Raw genomic sequence first — 22,802 nt, 5'->3', positions numbered from 1 at the left:
ACTGACCTGGTGACCTATATCAATCTTTGTGAAACTGAAGGTACTAAGGTGGTTGTTTGCTCCTCTCACAGCTGGTTCTATTGTTTCTCTGAAAAGTTTCTCAATAAACTGGCAAATAAAAGGCCACAAGTGTTTTACAGTCTGAGGAGAAAGAAATAAAGATTATACTGAACAGTTAAAAACATACACATTTGTATTGTTTCAACACGCATCAGTGGAGAAAGTCTTCAAGGCAAAAGATTTTTTAAAATACAGTACAACTCTTCTCTCTGCCGTTTGCCAAGAGAGCCCTCCCTTCTGCATTTCCTACCACATGGAAGAGCCTTCTTGGACTAGCGTCTTAATTCTCCATCTATTTTCATATCTTGTTTGAGAACTTTTTTGCCCATTACTATACATATTAATTTCTCTATTCTAATATTTACTATTACTAAAATATTGCTCTGGGATACAGTTTGAATGAAAGACCCTACACCTACTGAAGGTGCATTGTTCTGTGTTTTATTTTATTTTATACACATGGAACTTCAAAGTTCTGTTCATTTATAAAACAAATACAAAACCGGTTTATTTGTATATGGTACATTAGGACACGAGCCAAGACCAAGGTAAATTTATGCTTAGAATCTGCAGTTGACTGTCAATAAGTGTGACTGAAATTATTTTAATGCAGATTGAAATGGATCACTCTGTTCAAGAATGGCTGATCATGATTTAGTACCATTACAATGGCGTCACAATTATCAACTGAAGAAAGATTGGCCCTTTGTTTACCCAAACTGTATTTAGTGTGAGGGGTAAAGATCTGTACTCTGATCAACTGCCAAGACATCAAATATAAAAAGATAATAGATATTTTATCCTCGAATCCCACAGCTATCTGGAAGAACATCCTACCTTATTTAGCCATTCTGCCCTTTCTGTATCTGGAAAATGAACCTAAGGAGAAAGGTGGGGGGGAGAAAGCAATTATTACAACCACACTTAATTAATGAAAATACAATGTATATAAGAATCAATTAATTTAATATCGGGAACTGGTACAAAGAACCAATAATTATCAAGGACCTGAGATTCATAATAAGAATGTATAAACGTGGTTAAATAGTTGAAGTAAATGCCAATTAAAAAATTGTAAACCAGGTAAATATACACTCATGTATACTCCATAGTACAGGTGTGTAGAAGTATTGTTTTAGCACAGTGTAAATGATAGTGTGAGACCAATAAATACAACAGTCAAGTCCACAGCGAGATTAGTCAATACAACGTACCTCTAAGTTTTAAGGACACTGTACAAGGGTAACTTCTCTTTTGGGTATTTTGTGAGAGACACCAGAATACTATCTGATGATTTTGAAAAATGACTTGTCTGGTGGTTATTAAGACTTCAAAAAACTGAAGAGAAAAAGAATGAGGTATGCTCATCAGGAGCAAAAACAATCGTACACAAATCTCAGTTTCTACTTTTGAAAAAGAATTAAGCAACTATGGGTGTTAAATACATGCCAGTCATGCTCTGCATTGCTTCCATGAAACAAGGATGGACTGATTTTTTTTAATTTAAGTGATTTTACAGCTATTTCAAGACATTTAAATAAGATTTTTATTTATACATTGCTAGTTCTTTACTTTGTTCTCACTTTACAGTCTAAAATTGCCTCCACTCCCTGTTCTTCCCCCCAGGCCTCAGCGGTAGGGAGGCTTTGTCTGGCCAGTAGGGGAAAGAAAAGCCTTGGCCCCTTTAAGAATTCACGCACACACACACACACCCCACCATCCTCGTGATGGGCGCTCAGCCTACTTGTGACGTGGAAGAGTTTTGTGACTGATTGTTTGGCTTGAAGGGTGAAGCTGTCATGCACCAAAGGGGAGGATTTATAAACCCTTTCCCCTGCCCCCACTTCCAGGTTACAGATTCCCAGGAACATCAGGGTGACCAGTAAGAATCCCCAATGGGGAGTGACTGGAAGTCACCCCAAGAAGTAGCAGAGGCAGCCAGTGCAGCAGAGCACATGGGTAAGCAGTGGCTCTGAGGTTGGGACACTTACGCACACTCAGGCCCAAAGTTTTCCCCTCTTTGTTGGGATGACATGAGCCCTGACGGGTTCTCCCTCCTTATGAGGTCCTATGGAAGGGTGTCCTGGTAGGTACCAATGCAGGATTAAGTACTGTTTATTCTGCTATAAAGTGAAGTTCAGCACTGTGGGTTCAAATTCCATGAGGAAGTTTTTCAAAGCACCTCCTGAATTTTTAAAAAGTTTGTAAGAAGCTACTGGGAGCCAGAAGAGTGAAGAAACACATGATGTTGAGTGGGGATGCCAAACACACCACACATACTGCAATTAAGTGGTGGCAGAAGAGATTGCTCTGATTGCCTCTCTTTTAACTATTGTTATGTGAATGTACATGCGTGGTTTTGATACAAAAAATTATGTAGTTCTGACATTTTAAAAGTTACAAATATTGACCCCCGCATCAAAGTTTTGGGAATTCCTGTTCTCCAGAAAAAGCAATTCTTTTTTTAATGCCTCACTGAAATTTGTCCAGTATAATCATTACAGTTAGCAGATATGTACCCTGGAATTACAAGTATAGGTAGATTTTTCTGCCTTTTTGTATAAAGAGGTTTGTTCTTTAAGTAAATCTCTGAACCCCCACAAGGCTTGCACTAAAAGGCTATGTGTTCAAAATAGATTTCCTACTTAAAGAGTTTAAGTGCATGAAAATATTAATAATGAATATTTGTGTTCCTCTGTACTAGACTATAATATTTTATTAATGTAGGATTTAATAGATGGGCTAACTTAGAGGCAGACAGCTGGGAAATCAAAACTTAAATGTCTCTACAAAGTATCTAGTAGGAATATTCATTTTTGAATTTGCAACAAAACAAAATAGTACATGTGTATGTTTCATGTTTACACTGAATCAGAACTTATAATTAAACATAGAACTTTCATTCAATATTGGTCTTGTGAGGGTTCTCAAAACCTATGCTCCTTCAGAAGGGTTGAAAGGTATAAGAAAAAGAAAAAAGAAAGGAGGAAGATTTAGGAAGTGGGGGTTAAGTAACTGGTTTTTGCCTTCCTTCAAAGCACCTGCTACTGATCACTGCTGATGAAAGATATCAGATTACTATCGATGGATAAGATAATGTACTGTATGTTGCTATCATTTATACAGTTTGTAAAAAGCTGAACAATTCTCCTTTCGACATATCTGCACTCATATTCCAGGTGCTGGAACCTTGAACTAGCAGTGCTGTGGGTGCTGCCACACGCTCTTGCTTGAAGTGGTTTCCATCATATACAGGGTTTACAGTTCGGTTCAACTGCACCCCCACTATAAAAATTGTTCCAGAACCCCGCTTCCTTCCTTCATGCTTCTATTTGTTTGAGATATTATGTGCTGTAATCTCCTATTAAAAATGCTTCCTCAAAACAAAGTTATTCTGATGTCTATCAGTAATAAACCACTGTACCAACTGTTTTATTTAATATCTAGGATTGGGGCAGGGTGTGTGTGAATAACCACACTACTATGTAGTAAATCAATTTTCTGTGATTTGTGTTAATTGTACAGTTTGTCCATTGAGACAAGATGTGTAAAATATCCTGGACAAAATTCTGTATTTTTTTGGCTCACACATTACCTATTCAGATTCTGTAGCATCTAAGCTATATATAAAGTTTTAAAAGTTTCTAGATCTCAAGGTTGCAGCCCTCACCTCTCAAATTGATGCAATGCTATCTTCCTGAGTCTGCAGACCCACTGACACAATGGCTCCAAGAATTCTCCCATTCCCTATTAGTTTCACTGATGTGGTACCTCTAAAACCGGATGTTGACATTTTAAATGGCAGTATTAGCTACTTAAGTACTGGTCATTTGAGCGGATGGAATAAGGATGAGGGTTTTCATAGAACAGGGATTTGGAGCTTCTGCAAGTAAGGGAGAACAAAAACAATGGGGAGTGGAAGGTAGAAGACTAGAAGTAGAAAAAAGAAAGATAGGGAAGGAAGAGGAACAATTGGCAAATAAAAGTGTTCCTAAAGATGAGCATAATTTTCCCAGTGAGTGCTGCTTGATATGACAGTAAGGCAGTAACCAAATAAATAGGCTAATCTAGATATTACATACATTTCATATTCCACCGTTGATCTTTGTGGAAGCATCCCATTGACATCCATTATGGATTGAGAGGTGTATGCAATCCTAAATATATACCTTGTCCACAAACCATAATGCAAAATGGAATTTGGCCTGCTCCACATATATGTTTGACATCCAGAATTTGGAGCATAAGCTCCTTAATGCATGGACCACGCCACCTCTGTGTTTTGAACAATGCTAAGCACACAGCTGACATTCAACTAAATTTGAATTTGATATTGCATGTAGCATTTCCATCTCCTTTCCTTCCAGGCTCTCTTCACATGCCTCTCCCACACCCACTTCCCTCCTGTGCATATTGCTTCTGAATTATGCAGGATAGCTTTAGATAGGTGGGAAAGATAAATAGGAGGGGGGAAAAGCCAAACAGACAAAAGATTAAACTAGTTTATAAATTCTCTTAAATTAAACTAAAATGTGTCTATTAAGCCTTGCTTAACAGAGTACAAATGTGTGTTCTGGCTCAGATTAATACTTACTTGCCTTATATTCACATTCCATACACCTTTGTATATGCCTTATAAAAAAGGGTCTCATTGTTTTTAATACTTGTACTAACCGTATACAATGTATGGAACTATATAATCCTTTAGATGTCCCTTTACTAATCATAAGAAGACACTAAAAGTTAAGCATAAAAAAGTATGTAATTTAATTCCATACCTGCACCCTTCAAGATCCTGATCTCTCTTTATTATTCTACCCTTAAGTCCTCAGAACATAAAAAATATACTTTTGTTCAAGCAGAGTGACATATGGCATACATATGGCGCACCTTCTGAATCAACGTTTTTTGCATTTTCCCCTATCCCCAGAGTATGAAGTCTATTAACTCTGAAGGGGTCCCAGCCCAAGCTGGCCAAGAGTTGACGTTTTGGTTGCATTTTAGATGTTCTGCAACTCTGTGTTGGAAGGTCTACAAACTAGACCCCATCACACTTTGACCACATCTACACTACAAACTTTGGTCAATGCAAGTTACATTGGCATAAAGCTACCATAGTTACTATATCACTTCTGCAGGTACATACCTGGCTCCTTGCACAAGCATTGCAAGTACTCACCAGGAGTGCTTACGCTGATGCACAGTGCAATGCACCATGGATACATAACCCAGTGTGCAACTCACCATCATCAGGAACACTGTCTTTGGGGAAATTTTAGCAAAGCATGGTAGGGCAAAATGAGTCAGGCAAGGGAGACTGGGAGCAAGGGGTCAAGTTTCCATCATGCAACTTCCTCCATCCCATAATGCCACCCATAATGTCCCATAATTTTTGCACCTTTTAAAAAAATCCCACACAGCACTTCTTGCTGTCTGCCATCTCTGACAGAAGATCTCAATAGTTACAGCTGCCTGTTGTGTCTTGCATAATACTTGTGAGGAAAAGAGGGAAAGTTTCCTCAAGTGTCAATGCGGAGTGGCTATTGGCTGACTTCCAACAATCAGACACAAGGGCTATTAGAAGAGCTCAATGTGGAGCTATGCCGCTGAGGGAGGCCTTGAAAGAGTGTAGATACATGCACAGCCAGGTCAACGCAAGGCAACTTACTTTGACCTAACGTTGTAGTGTAACCCAGGCTTTTATTTTTAGTTACTTTGGGGCTAAATGGCCCTGAAGCACCACTGTTCATAAATTGGTAAATAAAGACTTTGTTTGCTTGAGGCCCCCTTAAACATGAATCAGGTGGGCAGAGCTAATTTTTCCTTGATAAAAACTGCAGTGCTGTGCCCAATAAGAAGGCTTGCCCATTTTCAGTGATTATTTTCACACAGTGCCCCTTATACTGGCTATACAGAAATCCCTGTTCCATTCCACAGCCTGCATCTTTACAATACACACTAGCTCAACTTAAAACTAAGACTTTCTTTCTGCAACAGAAGAGGCACTAACACCAGCTTCTTGGACCTAGATTCTGGGTCTGGCAGCTTTGACAACACAGCATCCACAAAGCAACTCCACCGATGTTCTGTGTTGAGAGAGGGCAGCAGGTATCTGAGCCCTGCAGTTAACTCCTATTCAAAGCCTGCCTAGTCAGGCTTTGTGGATGAAGAAAGGGGATATTAAGGACTTTTAAATACAGAAACAGGAAATGTTTTCCACAATACCATATTTTTTATTGAACTGTTCATGCAAGTTTGATAAGTACAGTCACATTTGCCACTTGGAGACATTTTTAATTATTAAAAAGAGAGCAAGGAATAATATATGTAGAAATACTGTGGCAAATATTACCAACACCCTAAAGACAGTGTTGAACACTAAATCAAATTCAATGTTAAAAGTTTCAAGAATGTTTTATTCAAGCATTTTGAAAAGACACATCTTAATATGGAGTTACACAGTTCTGCACTTTTCAAAATATACGTAAGTCCACATTATCATACAGATACTTGTGCTTAGCCCTGAATAACTGTTGACTGTATTTTTCATTCTCAGTGTGCCCTGCACCCGAAACTGCCAGTTCCTGCCAAGTCCTGAATTTAGGATGAACTATTTTTTCTGCCATGACCAATTCAAAACTTGAAATCCCAGAGAAAGGAATGCAGCTCCCTGCTGCATATTTGCTGTTAACGTTGTCAAAGCTCACTTCACTATCACCCACAATTAGTAACCACTAGCATGTGGCAAATAACTAAGAATAATAGTCCCTCAAAAAGAGAGAGGAACATATATCCTCTCCTTTAACAATGGAGGTTTCACAAATCTGCACACGTGTCACTAAAAGAAAGCACAAGGCAAAGAAGCTTTGCAAGCAGTGAGGTGTAGCATTCCCCTGGAAACAGTTTTGCACAACTCAGCATAAGGGAGACATCTCAGATAAACTGCTTGATTTAAAACATAAGCTGCAGTGCGGTGACTGGTTGCCTGCTGATGCTCTATGTCATAAAAAACACCTGGTGCCTTATCTTTCTACCTTTGTCATCAGCCTTATTTAAAACTGTATATTAGCCAAAACATGTAGCATTACATAATTCTCCTACTTTATAAAACCCAATTATATTTTTCAAGTAGTTTAGACACAAGTATGGTTCTCAGCTATCAGGTCTATTCCATAAAATCAAAACTACTGTAAACCAAATATTTTTCAGTGATCTACATAACACTGCTGCTTATCACATCAAAGTAATGAAAGCATTACAAAAAAGCTACTAACATCATGGTACCATTTAACAATATTATTACAGTTAAATGAAGGAATTCTTTAAAGTCAGGATAATAAAAGGTTATAATTATGAAGCATATTCTCTTCTAGAACTTGAAAGATTTGAGAAACTATTCTACAAATTAACATAATTAAAGGCTGGACTGGTACACAAGCAGAATCTGAAAACACTTTTCTCTCTAGAAAAGCAAGGAAGTGTTTTCTACACAGGGTACTCACAGCTCAGTAAAACTAGGTGTTAGAAAATATTTATTATCATTAGTAGGGAGATCTCATCATCACATGAGATCAACTAAGTGGACCAAAACTTGAAAGGTTAGTATAGATTTCTTCAGGAAATAATGAACAGAATCAATATACATTGATGCTGATTTGTGTTAACACCCCTATTACAAAAATGCAAAAATTGAAGTTAGTTTCTCCCATTTATGCTGTTCATTTACTTTATGCTCAAAATGAAAGAAAAGAAATGAAACTAGATGGATATATTTAGTCTTTTGGTTCTCATGCACCAACACAATGCAATTGAACTTAGAATCACAATATTGCAAGGAACCGTTCTTAAACAGATTTTCAGTTCAGTTCACAAAAGTCTTTTCCTTCATATTAGATTTTGCATCTCTCCCATCCTAACCCATCCTGCTTTCTCTGAAAAACCTAAATTCTGAGATGAAACTAAGTGCTCCTTTAAACTATAACTGCCAAGCTAATTTGTTACAGTTTGCTTTAGCTCATGCAGCTTTCACTGTAAACTAATTAGGGGAACTTGAAAGGAAAATAATCCTGGTATGAATAAAGAGCTGGAAGCACAGTAAGTGGAGTTTAAATAGCAATATACCAACTGGTTACTGTAGAGCTAGCCAAAGTGGGAAGGAACGCTTTAGATTACAAGGGAAAATTCACAAGATATTTCCTGTTGCCAGGGGTGAAAGTAAGGTGGTACAGGCCGGAACGGCATACTGGTAAAAAGTGGCTGCTAGTACCGGACTGGACCCAACTGACTTTAAAGTGCTGACCCTACTTAAAGCGCTGCCGTGACAGCGCTTTAACGTCATTGCCCCTTTTGCCCCCTCCTCCACCCCGGGCCTCCAACCGGGGGAGGGGGGGGGCGGGCAAAAGGAGCAACTGCCCCGGGGCTGCGCTACCACAGCAGTGGCCGGTGCCTCAGTTCCTTTAAATCACCGCCGGAGCCCCAGGCAGCATGGGCCAGGCAATGCGGATGGGCTGGCTGGAGGATGCTGACCCCCAGCCCCGCCCTTTCCGCTTGAGCCCTGCCCTTTCCTGGGTGGCGGGGAAGCAGGGGAAGAGCTGGCACCTGTACCGGTAGGAGTTCAACTTTACTTTCACCCCTGCCTGTTGCCAACACTAAAACAGTATACTAGAGTGATAGGGTGAAATTGTTTTACATAATAATTAGGGCTCAAAAAAAAAATACTGCAAGGAAAATTATCCATACTGGCACCTGTTGGTAAAGTTAACATTCAACTAATTTTTCCATTACCACTTGGTTAATCTCACTATGCTTCTGTCTAGCCTCTTTTCTTCTGCATGGATTTGTCTGTACAGTAGTCCTAAACATGTCAAGTTATTAGCCTCTGCACAGCCATATCCAAACTGGGTATAAAACCCCGTGTGTGTTGTTAGGAAGGGAAGTAGACTAGCTAAGAACCCTTGAGATAGCTTTACTGGGTGCAACCATAATTGTCTTGTCCTGGCATTCATCAAAGGCATTCAAAAACAAAACAAAAAAAACCGGTACTGGCCACTTACATTGACTTTAGCAGCCCCCAAATCAGATTTAAGTCCAATACAGTTTAGAATAAGACAGCGATAGAATTAAGATACTGGAAAATGTCTAGTCTACCTATTACACTAAACTAGCTCACAGGAAGCAATGTAAATTGCTCATCAAAGGGACTAGTCCATTGTTATTCCTTCAGCATAGAAGCCACTCTACTAAGCAATCCATGTTTTTAGTGGCCTCTATGGAATAGTACCAAGGTATCAACAAATGATGTTCCATTTTTTAAAAGTTTGCAGCCTCTAGTCACATCAAAAGCAGCTTTCAGACACTGTCCAGGGAATTAATCATTGCACTCTCAGCAACAGGCCCACTTCATGCACCACTTCTCCCGGTTTTCCCACAATGAATGAAAATCTCTAAGTTCTCATATTGAACTTCAGGTCTGCAATATTATAAGTATGAGGTTTGTTTTGGCTTGCATGTCTCTGTGGGTATGTCATACCAAGTTGAGGTCATCTTCAAACTTCTACATGAAAGTCCACTGTATGACCCTTCTATGAAAGCCTTTGATACAACAGATAGAACAATTTTATTGAAGTTGCTACACCACTGTGGAATTGCTCAGAAATTTGTGATCATCATTCTGAGCTTCTATAAAAAAAATGTGAAATGCTTAGGAACACATAACAGTGAATTGACTAAGCCATTTAAAGTTAATACTGGCCTCAGACCAAATGTGTTATGTCTCCCATCATCTTTTTATTGGTGGTGGACTGCATAATGAGAAACACTACAGAACAACCAAGGGACATAAAATGGACTGTTACCCAATTGTCCTTAATATTTAGAGACAGAAGATACATGATATAAAATAATTATGCCTAAATAGAATTTCCCATATGAAGCATTAGAGACATTAAATAAAACTGTACACAAGCTTTTTATTAGAGCTGGATGGAAATCAGAACCTGCAATTTAATTCCCCCCCCCCCCCCACTTGAAAAAAAGGAACCAAAACAAAAATGCTGAAGTTTCCAGTGAAAAAGAATTCCAGAAAAACTTAGTTTGGGGATTATCAAAATGTTATGTCCTGATTTTGACTTTTCTATATTGTGTTGTATCACATAAAATTGAAACAAAAAGTCATTTCAAAATGGAAAATCAAAGGTTGAAATATTCTTATTAGAAGGCTCAGTTCCTTTTTAAAAATGAAATTTAATCAAAAACCCATTTCCATAAAATGTTTCTTTTTCAACAAATCTGCATTTTCTGATGTAAAAACATTCCATCAGATTTTCATCAACTCTGATTTTTATGAGGAAGTCTACAGAAAAACATCGTCCGATAAGAAAGAAAATAGAACTGCCCTGGAAAACAGTAAGATTGAAAATAAAAAAGTAAAATGACTTAGAGGTTGTCTATATAAGGCTGGTATCCAATTCAAGCAATTTTAGACTACTGCTTTCCAAGTCACAAAAAGTAGTCTCATATCTGAAACAGCCTCATGTGAGGCTACAGTCCAAGAGAATGTATCTATCTCAGAAGGAATTCTGGAGAAGAATTCATACAATAAATCATAGCAATAAGCATAATATAGAGTTTAACTACATTTGGCATGTTAATCCAAAACACAGTACTTTCAAAACTTAAGCCATTTAAAGTATGTCTAAAGCTGTTTTTATTTTACCCATTTTCAACTCTTCTGCACAGCATTTAATTGCTGCTAACGATACAGCATCTTAAAAACACAAAAGCTGAAAGAATATCTGGTCCTGTTTCCAAATGAAAGCATTGAAAAGCCGATCAATAGTTGTGACTCTCTGATCAACTATAAGCCCTATTAGTATAAAGTTCTAGTTTTATTAGGCAGTGCAAAAGTAACATGTTTCAAATTGGTTTTTTTTCAAGCCCAAATCAGAAATTAGAGATGAGACCAACTAGCGTAAGTAATTCAACCAGTGAATAACAGAGTCCCTCTAGTCTAGTGCTTTGTCCAGTCTAACTTTAAATTATTCTACGTTCACACACGTCTCAAGTGTATCACTTTGCAGGACAAGCATACATTTAAGAAATATTGCAAAAGTATGGCCTTGTCTACACTACACAGTGTACAGTGTCGACGTACAGACTACAATGTTACTTTTGGCGGCAAAACTCTCATGTTTATCAACAAAATAAAACCACCTTGACGAGATCCATAGGATGTGTGTGCGTGTGCGAGACTGCTGTGCTGTGCAGAGCTGGGGAGGAAGGCGGGGCTGATGTCAGGGAGTGTCCCCTGCCTCGGGACTGGTTACTTCCGACTGCTGTCTGAATTTAAAGAGACAACATTCCGACACGCTCATTCTCCCCCAGCACACACACTGTCTCTTTCACATACACACTCCCTCCCACACACTCCCCAACACAGTCTGTCTCTCCCCCGCCCCACACACACTCCCTATCACACACTCTCTCCCCCTCCCTACACTTCAGTTGAAAAGCGGCTGGCAATCTAGTAGGATACCCAGGGAACGATGGGATTGAGAAACCTGCATGATTTGGTGCTGTACCTGCCCCATGAGGCATTGCAAACCCTTCCCAAAGCTCCCTGCGGCCAGTTGCACAGTGGAATTGCTACCCACAGTGCACTGCTCTCTGTGTGGATGCGCTCTGCCAACACAAGGAGCATAGCGTGGGCATGCAACAGCGGTTTAATTGAAGCAGTGGCTGTAGGTCAGCATAACTTTTGTTGACAAAACTCCGTAGTGTAGACAAGGCCTATGTCCTACCTCACCCACATGCTGTCTTACATTCTCTCCTCCTGCACTAGCTCATAACCATCAAGACTCAAAGGGTCATAGCCCCTTGCAAATCGAGTACCAATGCAATCAATCTCTAGGTAGGTCATTAAGACAGTCTGGCTGAATGTTCAGTCTGCATGTGCAATTGGTGATCTTAGCTTTTGGCAGCCATCTGATCACCAACTGTGTAGCAGCATTCCTTGGTAACTTCCTAATTCACTGGTCTTCCATCCTAACAACAACAAGCCCATACTAAGAAGGCCAACAAAACCATACCAGTGCTGATACAGACAGTTGCTGGGTTCAGGTTGGAATATAGTCATTGCTGATCTTGTCTTGCCACTCACTATGATGCAGCTCACAACGACCATGAGAATCAAAAACGTCAATCTACTGCTTTTCAGACTTCCTCAGCATCCATGTTTCACTACTATACAACAGAGTAAGTAAAAAGAAAAGGAGTACTTGTGGCACCACAAGTACTCCTTTTCTTTTTGCGGATACAGACTAACACGGCTGCTACTCTGAAACAGAGTTAGTATAACTCAGGTACTTCAGACCCACAGCTCCATGATAAGCCTGATGTCACAATGTCTCCACCCGCTGAAGGGCCTGGGATATGGCAACAGTTGCTGCCTCGATATGAATGTACACATCTTTCGAGCATCCTCCAGCACTATCTATGAATCTTCCCAAACGTTTGACAGTTGCCATCTGCTCTATATTGGATCTGGATAGGTTCATACTGAGCTGTTTGTAATGTGAAGTTGGAGGCTACTTAATGGTAAGAGCCAGCAACTTAATTTCATCTGGATTAACAAACTGACTAATGCACTCAGACGATCTAGTTGGGCAAGAAGCAATCAGCTGCAGTGATTCACCAAACTGAGCCAGCAAGACAGTACCTTTGATGTACTTGAGATCTCAAAAGCAAAATCACTAACAGCTGCTTCTTCAAGCTTATCCATCCACCAGTCCATGCCGACATTGCACAACGGTGATGGGACGCACTCTTGACAAATTCCCAAGAAAACAGGAAACCATTCCATGTATTTATCATTAACTCAAACACAGTTTTCCATTCCATTATAGAGCTCTTCTATTGATGACACTATCATGGCAGGGGCACTGAGTTATTTCATCAGATCCCACAAACTTACTCAATGCAAGGCCTCATGTAAGTCTATAAAAAGTGCTGCACATTTATTAAATTCAGACATCTCCTTAAAAAACGGTTTCGAAGTAAAGATCCAGTTGATAGCAGAACAACTAGCTCTAAAGCCATACTGGGTATCCTGGCTTTTGCCACACTGGTTACTAGCAGCCAAATCCATACAATGGAAAGAAAGCATGCACACAGCCAGCTACACAGGTGCTGGTCTCAGACTGCATCCTCTCCCATCTTTCCTTGCTGCCTGGGTTGACCCTGCTTCCCCTTCCAATCAGTCTGAAAAGCTGGTTAAACTCAGGCAGTAGGTAATGTGTTTCTGCTTCTCCTATGCTCAGCCCAGAATATATGCATTTATAATCAGCATCATTAAAAGTCAACTAAAATTTGCTTGCTTTGGCAGTCTCAGGAGACACTAAAAATTGAATGAACATGGGGAATAAATTATCTTCCCATTTAGCGGTAGATCACTACATAGCAAGGTTGAGGTACACTGCTTGGGGAAGGTGAGGACGCTACTACTGCCACTAACCTGCTTCATCTGTTTTGTGGAGTCAGAGAGCACTGCTCTCTGCAGGGCTGACATTCTGGTACCTTTTGCCAATACAAAATTTGTGCCACTAATACACCTGGAATTTCAGTTTAGTTACCCAGAAAGGTTGGAATTATTTCCATCAATTTTATTGCATCCTTGGTCAAAAAGGTAATAATAGTCTGTCTATTTGTAAAAGTATTTGCAAAATGGTACAATCTAGAGCAAATTTCTTCTGCTTAATGAAGAATTTGATCAGGCTACATGACACCTTCCAGAGATCTTCTGATCAGAAATAGCACTTATTTCAAACTTTATCAGATCCCTTCCATAGACTGATGTTACTCAGACAATCTTAACTCAGGAAACAGTAACAGCAATTTCCTGTTCAGTCTATTACACGGAGGAAATGAGAGGATGAACTTATTTCCCCTCCTTCCCCCACTTCACAGCATGCCAACATTTCTGTGGAGTAGCCTAGAACTTAAGTCTTTGGTAATATTTTAATACTATGCCACTTTGTACACACACCCACAAACATATACACCATGTTAAAAGAACATTAAGGCGCCAAATCAACCACTCAAAAGTTAGTAAATTCCAGAATTAAGGTTGTCTGTGCAACCTTAATTAAGCCCCCTTTTCCATATACATTATGATAGTCTTTAATCACATACTATACTTCATTCAGTACACAGTATGGACAGTACTTAAAGATCAGCTATTCAATATTTTGTTTTCTCCTCACTGTTCAATGTGTGCCTGTAGGTCTTATTTACAGCACATTATTCAAATCCTGCTCTGAAGACAGAATTATTATTTCCTTATAGGCCTTTCTGTGATGCTTATCACTGTTGCATCTGAGTACTTCACAAACATTAATCTCACAACACCCCTCCAGAACAAGTGACTATCAGTATCCCCATTTTATGGATGAGGAACTGAGGCACAAAGAGATTAAAGTCAATTAATTATCCACTAATTTTAGGTGCCCAGTTTGAGACACCTAGGACTTGATTTTTCAGAGGACTAAGCACTTTATTAGTTCAAAGCATTAGCTGCCATTGACTTCAACTGCAGTTGTGAAAGCTTAGTACTTCTACAAATCAGAGTTCAAGGTCTTAAGTCAGGCACCCAGAAAATAAGGAACACACAACTAGTGACCACCTGTGAAAATTTTGGTTTAAGTGACTTGTCCAGCATCAGAGAGGAACTCTGTGGCACAGGCAGAGACAGAATCCAATTATTCAAGGCATCATTCAATAGTTTTAGCCATCAGATCCTCCTCACTCTTCCTGCAATTCCCTGCCTCATTTGCTATACATTTGTTGCAGAAGTTGGAAGGTGAAGCAACAACCTCCTTCACTACACAACCCTGATTCATCCCCAGAGCCCATCTTGTGCACTGAATGAACCAGCAATTCCTGTGAGGGCAGGGGGGAGTATGTGATCATGTAACTAAAGATTATAATAATGCATATGCACAAGGGGAATGAGTTATGGTACCCTCCTCTCAATCTACTTTTACCGCTTTAGGTCCAGCTCTTCTCCCCTCTACACTTGAATCAAGCAAATTCCTCTCTCCCAAACTTGGGACCCAGCAAGGGTGTATTGACAGCATAGGAGAGAGACTCCCTGCTCTTGGTTCAGGCACCCAGATACTGTACAGCACAAACCTCAACAGCCCAGGAAAAGTCCTGCTCAACTCTGGGCTTCAGCATGCCCAGTGCAAATGGAATCTTCAGGGAATTTAGCTGCTCAAATCTACATCTCTACTGAGTATGTGTGAATTATATTTTTTCAAAGGCTTATAACAGGCCAAAACTGGGCAGATTTTTACAGGGATAGCAAAAGGCACATCCTTGACACACAGGCCACCGCCACCCCCACCCACCCACCCACCTTCCAAATTTCAAGTACTTGCTCTAAAGCCCTAGAACTTTTCAAATAAAAAGTCAATACTTTTTAAAAACCATGAACAAAACAATGTGTTTTTCCCTAGCGTCATTCTAGGAAATTGCTGAACAATTTTGGCTGAGAGTTTCCAAAAAAAAGTAGGAAAGTATAAGCAAACTGAAAACAAGGTCACAGAATGGGAAGTGTCAGGCAAACTTAATAACAGGTAGTTATTATTAATCAAGCATTTTATTATAGTAGTGGCTAAGGACCAACCAAGAGCAGGGCCCCATTATGCCAGGCACTGTACAAATACAGACTAACAGACCAATCCTGCCCAAAAGAGCTTACAGTCTAAATAGACAAGAGTTGGGAAGGGGTATAATGCACAAGAAGAGTGCATGTGATGGCAGCAAACATCACATTACAGTTTTGTTTATTTGTCTGTTTTTGAATGGCAGAGGGAACTTAGAAGGGAAGGGAGGTATGGGGACAGAGCAAGGAAGAAGACGATAAGAGGGGAAGGTGTGGAGCGAAGCCCAGGGGAAACGATGGAGGGAGAAGGAAGGAGAAGAGGGCTGGAGCATAGGAGCTAACAAATTCAGGGCAAAGAAAATCCAGTCAAATTTGTAGAAATTCTCACACACACACACACGATTTGTAAAGAATGAAAATGGTGTTAGTTGCCAAACAGGATATGGTCTTCACTTTGAGATCTGAAGTGATTCATTTAGTGCTAACCAGCATGAGCTCAACCTTGCCACTCAAGTCTTCTCTCTATTTTGCCAGTGCAAGTGGAAGGAGGCAAACCTGTATATACATGTATGCTATTTTTGACAGACTTGTTTATTTGGCCCTTGGATTTATAATAAAAATACCTGGTACCCATTGGGCCTTATACACTGAGTTCATGGTCCGTTAACTGCTCTTTAAAAGATTCCCATGTTCACTGCCTGGTATAGTACTGATTATCCTCAAAGTGTTAATATATGGAAATGCACTTAAGCACCCAAACTCTATCCTGTAGTGGCACACTTAGGGGAAAAAAAAAAGATATGAAAAAGTCTAATGTATCTTTGAAAAATCAATGTAATCTAATCTGACTACAAACAGCTAGGTTAATTATAATGATATTGTTACTGCACAGAGCAGAGTTTGGGTGCCTTCCATTTCCATACCTTAATATATTTGGATTTCCTTGAGATTTGCCTTAACTCTGTGTTACCTGGATTTGTAATGTTTGGTTTTGAGATAACTGCAACATGCTTGTAATGTTTTATCTGTAATTTACAGATGTGTACTCAACCTTAATTCCAGTTTAATGTAGCTTTTAATGTAGGAATTAAAACAAATTTAACTGAATGAATTTAATTTCTACTCTAATGGAATTAATATAAAATGAGAAAACAGCAGTAGTAGGAAACAAGTTTAAAAATGAAGAGTCCTGCATTGATTTGTAAATTGCAACACAACCCAAGCATGATGGATGTTTGGATAACATTTTCCTTCAAAAATAATGCCTTTTAAAAAAGCGTCCTCTAAATCAGGTTTGTGCCTAAGAGACAAGGGACTTGTCTACATTTATAGTGTGGCAGAAGTGCAGCTTCACCACTGTAATGCTTAGCGAAGATGCTACCTAAGTTGGCAGGAGATCTTCTCCTATCAGCGTAGGTACTCCACCTCCCTGAGAGGCAGTAGCTATGTCAATGGGATAAGCCTTCCAGTCAATATAGCGCTGTCTACACTGGGAGTTCGGTCCATATAACCGAGTTGCTCAAGGGTGTGGATTTTGAATGACATAGTTATACCAACATAAGTTTGTAGTGTAGACCAGGGCAAGATGTGTGCGGGTGGAGACACATACTTAGTATTAAACCACACAAAAAGCCAAATACGTTCTACTAGCATTAATTTTAGTCATTATTCTATGTTATCTTCACTCTGTCAATCCAGCAAATCATAAGAGCAGCCACAAAACATCTCGCACAGATCTATACAAGGTAAATGCACATTTTTGATCCAGACAAACGAATGTGCTATTGTTTCATGCCTACACGAGCAACCTGCGTCAAAGTCAGTGCAAGCACTGGTGAAAGATCATGCTCTGAAATGTGTTCAGTAATTGGTCAACTCCATTTGACATTTTCTTAAGCTTGATATTTGGCTGCAACAGCTTTTGAAATTAGATCTATCCCTCTTTCCCCCTATCAGAAATGGACAACAGGTCTGAAGGCCTTGAAGTGGGTTTTAGCCCACGAAAGCTTACGCCCAAATAAATTTGTTAGTCTCTAAGGTGCCACAAGTACTCGTTGTTGTTTTTACTAAATTACTTAGGCACTTCTGAAATCCCACCTTCTATTTTTGTCTACTGTGCTAAGGTGAGGAAAAAAACCTCATGCTTTTAACACCATAAAAGGATAAGTTAATGGTGGCACTGGAACTAGTCTCCAAGTTTAGACAATAAGAAAGAGCCCAAGGATATGTATAAAAGAACAAGACAAACAAAACTTAAATGAATTCCAATTTCACTGCTATTCTTTTCCCTAAAATATGTGGTTTCACTCTATTCCCTAGTGATCTTGCAGATCGTATAACTCCAAGTCAGTCAGTTTTAAAAAAGGTTGACTTGTTTGCTAGAGTAATCAAACCAAAGAAGTCTGAACCACAAAAAATGTTTAGAAGAGTCGTTTTAAAATGCTTATAATTCAAATTTACAGATTTACTTCAAAGTCTATTCTGCATTCTTGAAGAGTGAGCACTGTAAAATTGTGGAAGGATACACTACACTCTTTATACTTAAGATATTTAGGCCCTGCTTTAAGAAGATCTCAACTCAACCTTCACTAATAATAGCAAAGGCGTCTCCAGCATACGTTGTTCTCACTGAAGAGTCACATCTTAAAACTTTCAGAAAGATACAAGAGAGTTTTCACCAATCATATAGTGACCCTTAATTTTTTAATTTAGAGATTTGCGGTTTTTTCACACTGATGGTACAATTCCAAGCAATTTGTTGAGAGGTACATTTTTTGCAATATAAAATTCTCATTTAAATAAAATTGGGGTAGAGGGCTTTTTGCCCACTCCCAAAAGGAAGACACATTTGTTTTAGATTTTTGTTACAGTATTGAGACAAGGTGCCCTTAAGACAAGACAACAACTACTGGAAAAAACAGTTTGGCCATTAACAGTCCCTACTTTTCCTGGGCTTGCAGCCAAGCAAGGACTGAGCCAGGCAGGCCAGGAAATGGTTTAGGTTTGTGGTGTCTTTGGAGTCACAGCCAATCACTCTTTTGCATAAAGTGGTACCATTACTAGCCTTATGCCAAGCATACGCTGCTTACTCAAGATAACACACCTAGATCTATGGAGAACAAGAAGAGCTCTGCTGAGTCTTGGTCCACAGGGAGATAAGGAGACTTTGGTTGGCAAGAACAGTCCTGCCATAGGCTAGCACTCTATGATATGGCCCAGGGGTCAGCACAGAAGTTGCATTTCCTAGGAGCTAGCCATGAAAGTCAGAACTAATGACAGTCCTAGAAATCAGGCATGAAGAAAAGCAGAAAGCCATCATTTTCTCTACCAATGTAAAACAGTTTCAAAACTATTTAACATTAATCCCATGATGGCACTCATGTACATCCTAAGAGTTGTATTAAACCTTCATATTTTTATTGGTCAAATAGGTGAGAACTGGATTAGAATTCTCTTTTCTTATACCCCGTAAATCAACACTTTCCCCCTTTCAAGTAAAAAGCAAAGCATGCAATAGTATAAAGTTAATCAGAAAATTCCATGTGGTTGCAATGTTCCCAAAGCATTATCTCCAGGGAAGGGAATGATTAGCAGCTGCACAGAGATGGAGTGTAGTCTCCAACTCAATGACCCTAAGAACTGAAGGAAGTTCTAGTCCCAACCATACAATTTCAATATATCCATGCTAATCTATAACCTTGACAATCCTACGTAATGAGCTGGGTTGCCTTTGAGACCTAGCAAGTCACTACTCTAACTATCATAACTTCCAGCAGAGATTCTGCCAGAAAAAAACTCTACCGGTTAGCAGATGCCCCTCACTTCACTACCACAGACTAGCCTCAGTGATTTCTTCCAAAGTCTGAAATCCAACTGCAATAGTAATAGGGTACTATAAAGAGTAGCCTGTGCCATATCTGGATTAATCCCCTACCAAACAGAAACAAACTATGATTGATTCTTGTTGAAATTAGACAAAGTCACAGGCCTTCTATTTCTCTAGGGAATTTCATAGGAATAGATTTTAGAAGTACTCATGAGTTCATTGGATGTAGTAATTCTAGAATGAAATAAAACATCAATATACACAGTACATTGGAGTTTTATGGCATTACAAGCCACTGGAATCTCACACTCATCTTCCTGCTATTGGCAGACCTGCCAAAATCCAAAACTATGATTACTCCATCTGGAGCCTGTCAAGAGAGTAAAAATGCACTAAGCTTAATCAGTCCTGTGGGTTTACAGGGAGTGGAAGATTCTGAATTTAAAAGTATTTTAAGTCAGCATTGTTCATCCAGATCTGGAAGTAAAGGCAAAAGATTCATTATTCTTTTAAGTGGTCAGTTACATCAGAAATTGTGTCAGGCATTTTTGAACTGAGCAACCTCGGAATTCAAATCTGTCATTTAAAATCTTTACCACCACCATGCACAGCTGATGAAAAGTGAGTAGACTAGGTTAAAAAACTCAACAACAATAATGGATATATTCCATGTCACCTCAAGGATCACCTGCAAAGCTCTACTCAGTATGGCATGCTAATCGCAGTTTTTTGGCTACGAGTTTTGTATCCAACCTCTGACATACAGGTAAAGCAAGAATTTTTGTTACTCATTTCTAATACCTGTATCAGATTATGAGCACATTCAGCAGAGGGCAAGGGGAGTGTGGGAAGAGAAACGTGTAGCATGGCATAAAGGTAACAAAAATTGGAATTAATACCTATAGAACTACAGGCTACGTGTCACAGTAGATTAATGAGCATGTGTTAGTCATCTTTGGCTCATCATCTTATCTAGTGCATCCAAAGTAAAATAGTGAATTGTGTGGTGCCTCTGTAGTTTATGCTGATCTACCTCTAGATCCTCCACAACTTGGCAACTAAAAGGAAAGCTACAGAACTTGAATACCAAGACTGTTGTTAATCAACAACACAGCACACTCTAGCTTTGATATTTGTCAAATACCTATTACTGTGGTATCTCAACACTGAAAATACACTGGCAGAGCTGGCTACATGAGGGAACTGGCAAAGCACTTAAAAGCAGCACGATAACCACTTGGTCTTTACTGTCATAGTCAATTGTCATTTCATTTTTCAAATAAAATCTTAAAACCTCTAAGTAGTCTGTCAGTTCCTGGCTCTTAGATGAGATTTATACAGGAATTAATTCAAAACAAACCACAAAAAACACCTTACAGAAATTCAAAGTAAGTTTTGTAAATTTGATGTTGTTATATTTGTAGAAGCCTTCCTGGATCTGTAGAACACAGATAAAAATTTTACTATTCATATTGCCCAAGAAAACATGCTTGACTTGTGAGAAGACAAGTTCATGCTTTGAGAATAGACAGAAGATAGAGGAGGATGCAGTGGCAAAAAAGGAGTGATTGTTTAGCATGCATATTTTAGTTCCACATTTTTTTTCTTTTCTAGAAGGAGTCAGAGTTGCGTGTGGCGTTTTTTCCCCCCCTGTTCCTGAATGTGTACAAATATAGGAATCTGCCATGTAAAAAACAACACACAGAACAATCTGGCTGTTTCAGTTCTTGTATTCAGATTGAATACAATTATGCAAGTCTGCACAACCATGTTTTTTGCCTGAACCAGATTAACAGTGCAGTTCTACAGTTTCACATGTTTACTCTGAGTGCTGTGCACTTCATCTGATATAAATCCAGATGTATTGTAACCATCTTAAAAGGATGTAGTCAGTGAATTTAGAGCTAATATTTGTGTTACAATATTTTACAAGACATACCAAAAACATTTTAATGAACTTTGGTTTAGTTCCTCTGAAACTTTTATGGAAACACTCTATGGTGTTGACAGCCCAGCAACATGGGTCTAACATAGGAGATCCAGAAAGTAATACTGAGTAGTCTATCATCATTCCTCGGGATGAAACAATGCACAAATAGTAAACCAACCAAAATAAACAATCAAAAGTGATATTTGGAACTCAGGTATGGATTATTTTCAATTTAATATTTTAATCTGCAAGGGTCACCATAAGTGAGACACCAAAAGAAAAAAGAAAAAAAAATGCTATAGCATATCATAAAGGCACTGTCCGTATGTATTACATCAAGAAAAACAATTCCAAGAATTTTATTGCACAAAAGCAAGTAAAGCACTGGTGCAGCCTACAGACAATTTACACCAATGCAGTGTGAAATTGTGTTTACATAATGGATAGGCATTGGTACAGCTACAGAGGTAGCTAAAAACAGTGTCAATGAGGTCTTAGTATTTAAACTGAGCCAAAGGTATGTTATACCCTTCACAGACATTCAAGAAGACTGGTTATTGTGCCAAAAAATAATAGGAAAACAGGCCTGGGGGAAAAGATATAAAAGAAGTCAATTTCTCTTACCTACCATCTCTATTTTGTGTTCTTAAAACATCTTACCTATATGGCTTACTTTGCGGTTTTAACTTTTTTACCCTTAGTACCTTACAAAAGTAAACAGGAATCATTGGAACACAATTTCCTTTTAAGTTAAACCTTCTTATTACATCTTCTGTGGACCAGAACACTGACAAAACTAAAGACACAAAATTTAATTATGATGGAATATACGGTGCAGTAGCCAAGCGCTAGGGAAACCTTGAGATGTTACAACAGAATAATCCATTGGAAACTGAGGTCAGTTCCAAACACCCCTATGCCCACTTCCCCAAAATTGGATAACCTAGAAGATACTGCTGCCAGTTTGGTTATCAAATCAAGCAGGTATATTGCAACTCATCATTGCTTGAAGAATAATTGGAGGAAGAGAACATCAAGGATCAAAAACTCAGTCCACGCAAATTCCAGTGCAATATTACTGGAGAAAAGGAAGGGTGATCATTGGGCCATTCAAGATATCTATGGCCAAACAATGGAGTTGAACAGCAAGACAGTAACTCTTGTGACCAGCCTTAAGAGTGGCCTACCAAGCAGTTTATATGTTGGTTTAATGTCGTATTTTGCGTATAAGATTTTTTTAAACACCTCATTGCTATTTCTAACATTAAAGCCCGTTTTTTATGCTCTTCATAAGCATATAAGAATGGCTATACTGGGTCAGACCA

The 22,802-nt window shown here is 39.0% G+C and overlaps 1 protein-coding gene across 4 annotated transcripts in view; it reads right to left on the bottom strand.

Moving 5' to 3' along the window:
* ESYT2 (extended synaptotagmin 2) overlaps window positions 1-22,802 on the bottom strand; it is a 130,307-nt gene that overhangs the window by 90,405 nt on the left and 17,100 nt on the right. For all 4 annotated transcript variants that reach the window (XM_073334532.2, XM_073334533.2, XM_073334534.2 and 1 more), the window contains 2 exons: window positions 898-939; window positions 7-141 (listed from right to left, as the gene is read on the bottom strand). In XM_073334532.2, the coding sequence (XP_073190633.1) occupies window positions 7-141; window positions 898-939 (177 nt within the window). The remainder of the gene's footprint in view (window positions 1-6; window positions 142-897; window positions 940-22,802) is intronic.

Source organism: Lepidochelys kempii, chromosome 2, assembly GCF_965140285.1.
Source record: "Lepidochelys kempii isolate rLepKem1 chromosome 2, rLepKem1.hap1, whole genome shotgun sequence".
Taxonomy (NCBI): domain Eukaryota; kingdom Metazoa; phylum Chordata; order Testudines; family Cheloniidae; genus Lepidochelys; species Lepidochelys kempii.
The sequence above is the reverse complement of the archived record's forward strand: the minus strand, read 5'-3'. Positions and strand labels throughout refer to the sequence as shown.